Here is a 4,124-nt window from a genome sequence, read left to right as displayed (position 1 = left end):
TGCGTGTGCGCATCTGCGCAAGTGAAACTGTTGAACCACTGGAGATAACGTGGCAGCAACAAACAACGTAGCCTATTTAAAACAACGAACAAAGCGGATTCTTGCTGTCCATGAAAACGGCGTAGAGACTGGCTAGATCTTTAAATTAGACACTAGTTATAAGCATGTTTAAGTTAGGCTCTAGTTATTAGTTTCTCTAATAGCCTTTTTCCAGTTTTCCTCAACTTGACTAATTAAGAAACGATAATAGGATATTTGAAAGGCGTATCATCAAAATGTCCGGAAAACGAAACCTCTGCCAGTCACTTTGACCGGCACCATTTTTTCAAGCGGAAACTCTGACACACACACACACACACACACACACACACACACACACACACACACACACACACACACACACACACACTCACTGACTCTACTCTCTCCTGTCTCCCTCAGTGACCTGGCGGACAGCCCCCTGTGGTGAAGTGCTTGACCTCAGTCTTCAGGAGGCCAGGCCGTTTACCAGGGTTCATCACATTACCTTTTCTTCACTTGGCTCTTTTGTTACAGCACACACTGGCATTCAGCAACAGTTACAAATATGCAATTTGATTTGGGATGTTATATGCACGTCCATTATGCAATGGCATTGGCCACTAAACCTCTCACGCCACAAAACATAAGTTAACCCACCTGAGTGAAACACACTTCAGCAGCAACACATATCAATAGCATTCTTGGACTCTTCTAGGAAGGAAATTGTAGAAAAAAGTGAAGACAAACTTTTTTACGGTCACTTTAAGGTGTGTCTTACATGTGTGTGTGTGTGTGGGTGAAATGTTTATCTGTGTGTGGGTGCCCATTTTTAATTGAACGGTTTAGTAATTTCTGTCGCCAGAGTAGTTTGACCAGTGTTTCAAAAATACAGCTTTATATTATGTACCTGCAATAAGGAAATGAAGGACAGGGTGTGGGGGTTGTCTCCGTGCGTTTTTAACCTAAGATTCTCCTGTCCTCCCTCTGCTAGTGTGGACATGAGTCATGACATGATGGGAACGAAGGAAAGCAGCACAGAGAGAGATGAAGTCAGATGCAGTTAAATGTGGAGAGAAGGGAAATGAAAATAGACAGTAGAACAGCGATTGTTTTGCAGCAGAGGTAGGGGAGATGCACTTTAAGCTCCTGAAGTCATTGTAAATGTTTTTTTAATCATTATTATTTTCACCCCTGTATTTGTGTGTGCCCTAGGAGGGTTTGTTGCAGTCGACGGTAATGATGTTTAGGAGAAGTCCTGGAGATTAGGCTTACTGTTCCCACTGTATGTATGGTGAGGTAACATTATAAGTGACCCTGCAAGGCGAAACCAGTCGCTTTGGTAAAATGTACAAAATTGAGTTATTGTGCTCACATGAACGGTCATAAACTAAGCTTTCCAACGATATGTATATCGAGGGTGTTGCAAAAAGTATTGCTAAGATAACCGCATCCAAAGTTGGCATGGTTCTTCCGTCACGAGACGCCAGAAGAGGAGAAAATCACCTTTTTAAGTAAATTGTCACGCTAATGTGTTGAATCTTCACCTAAATAAAGTCAGGGTTTAACAGTCAAAACGTATGTTTTTCCATGAAATTTGTTCACAATATGAAAGTGTAGACTGTATACTGTTGAATTATGCGAAAACGTGAAATTCGACATTTTAACCCGTATGTTTGTTTATTGTGGATTTTCTGGTTTTGCCTTGCAGGGTCACATATGAGCATTCAATGCATTTTGCCATATGCCTCTCAGAAACCCAAATCATAGATGCTAAATGATAATCTTAAAAGCATTTGAGAATGTTGAGAGGCAGGCCTGAGAAAAGTGTCATATGCCAGTGTGGATTTCAACCTATCTCTTTCCACACTATAGGCTAGTAATTTTAAATTTGTGCCTGAATAACACTCATGAATTTCATGTATTTTCCTGTTTGCATTTGAGGACACTCATTGTGTGGTGAGGTTGTCACGGTCTACCTCTTGTGTTGCACAGAGGGACATAGCTTTTTTTTTTCTTTCTTCAGCAACTGTTTGTTTATTTACACTTTAATATTTTTACTATTAAACTATTCAATTTTAGGCTAGTTTGGCAAAAAAATCTTCACGTAAGCATTTATAAATAACTGTATATCATGGAGTATGGGGAACGGTTGGTCTCTCTGTATGGCTTTTGTTTGGGAAGACTTCAGTATGGCTGAGGCCCTTCATTTTTGCCTAGATGATTTGATATTTGCTGAACTTTGCACCTGTTTTACAGCAAGAGAGCATTTTTAATGGCTTATGAGATACCAGACCTTGCTTTGCATTTTACAGAACTTGCTTTATTATTGTTAATCAGTATGACTTTTGTCTACGTAAGATTTAAGATCTTTAACTTTAGTTATGACTTGCTTGAATTACTGTCATTGCTGTATTAAGGGTATACCATAACATTTTGGCTTTTTACTTGTTTGCTATCCTAGTTACAATTTTTGATTGCTCAGATTAGTATAAAAACCATTGGTGCTGTCACAGGCAACCATACGCGTAGCAAACCTAATACATTTGAAGAAGGACTGTCCTTACACAACTCCTTATGACTATGTCACTCAACCTAGTCTTTGACTAATCAAAGATTTTGGCAATACCATTGGAGTTGTACTCAATCTTTCAGGAATTCAGTCCTAATACACAAAAGTCATAAAGCTAGTATGAATTGGCTTCTGTGAGGTGTGTCTGAGTGATGTCATTCTCCAACTCGTGACAGTGAGTTGCTGTAATGTCATAAAACAAATGAAGCTCCGTTCATGTCATGTTTAGTGGAAAGATTAACATGTATCTTTTTGGTTCCAGACAACAGCTTTTTATCATGTTTGGCTTCAGCACAAAGACGTTTGTCCTGTAGTTTTAAGAGTGTCTGTACTGCGAAACTTCAAAGTACTGTACTCCTGTGCGGGCAGTCGTTGTCAATGGCGTTGAGGCCAAGTCTTTTGTTTCTGAGATTACAGTGTCCGTGTGTTATTTTACTCTTTAACTATGATGGTGTTTATCCCATATTCTCCTATCTAAAATGTATTTTCTAGACTCTTCAATACTGTATAGGGTGTGGGTGGGTTTCAATAATAAAATAAATATTATGTGTCAGTCGAGTCCTCTCTTTTTCTGCTTTGCCCGTAATACTAAACAACGCAAGGGACGTAACCAAAGATTTAACCAAAAAGGTATTGGGTAGGGCCCTGTCAGCTACTGTTGAGGTTTAGTGGTCTATGCATCTGGAGATCAGTGTTGAGGGCAGCACCAGTGTGCCATGAGGGATTATTACTCAAATATGGAGCTTCTTGCATTTCTAAACATGTTTTGAAGGGAGGGCCTTTTTGGGGTCCTCACTAGGGCTGCACGATTTGGGGAAAATATCTAATTGCGATTTTTCTGATTCTGATTTTTCAATAATTCAAATGTCTCTTTAATGTGTGCCACCCCTGATGGGTGAGCACACCTGGTGCACAAGAAGCACAGCACCCCCGACCGACTATGAAGCTCACCAATCAGAATTTCTGTGCCCCTCACACACTACGCACACCAACCAACCAGAAGTGGCATAGTCAAGGAGGATGAAATGAATATAAAAGTCAGAAATGTGACAAAATTAACGATACAACTTTATTTGTCAGTTTGTGCTGAAATTCTTTTTGCATCCCTGGGCAGGTCATTTAAGGATAGGAGGACAGAAACATTACATACATCCGTGCACGATTATTTGTAGTTTTTGCTATTAGGTAATTGCATTGGTTCATATTGCGATTAAGATTGTGATTGCCCTTGTACGATTGTGATTGCCCTAGTACGATTGTGATTGCCCTAGTACGATTGTGATTGCCCTAGTCCTCACCTCGTGTCCCAGTCCAAAGCAGCTCCAAGGTGCTAATGCAGTAGGGCAGAAGAGCACCAGCATGCCCAGAATTTGCTTTGTTAAACCTCCAGTGCCCTTTTACTCCTGCCTCTCTGGGACTTGGCCCACCGACCTGCTGACCTATCGCCAAGTGATATCCCCCCTCCGCCTTTATTTCCACTGACCTTCACTTCTTTTCTCCATCTCCCCTACTGGCACGTCCACTTCCCCTCCAG

At 40.7% G+C, this 4,124-nt stretch overlaps 1 protein-coding gene across 1 annotated transcript in view; it reads left to right on the top strand.

Moving 5' to 3' along the window:
- Nucleotides 1–3,143, top strand: part of calcoco1a (calcium binding and coiled-coil domain 1a) — a 16,780-nt gene extending 13,637 nt beyond the window's left edge. Inside the window, exon 15 of the mRNA XM_076277496.1 lies at nucleotides 442–3,143. Coding sequence (XP_076133611.1) covers nucleotides 442–469 — 28 coding nt within the window. The 3' untranslated portion in view covers nucleotides 470–3,143. The remainder of the gene's footprint in view (nucleotides 1–441) is intronic.
- The last annotated feature ends 981 nt before the right edge of the window (nucleotides 3,144–4,124 follow it).

This window comes from Alosa pseudoharengus, unplaced genomic scaffold, assembly GCF_046254945.1.
Source record: "Alosa pseudoharengus isolate Yale_2024_CS ecotype anadromous, Long Island Sound unplaced genomic scaffold, YU_APseudo_1.1 YU_APseudo_1.1_scf_9, whole genome shotgun sequence".
Classification (NCBI taxonomy): Eukaryota; Metazoa; Chordata; class Actinopteri; order Clupeiformes; family Clupeidae; genus Alosa; species Alosa pseudoharengus.
The sequence above is the reverse complement of the archived record's forward strand: the minus strand, read 5'-3'. Positions and strand labels throughout refer to the sequence as shown.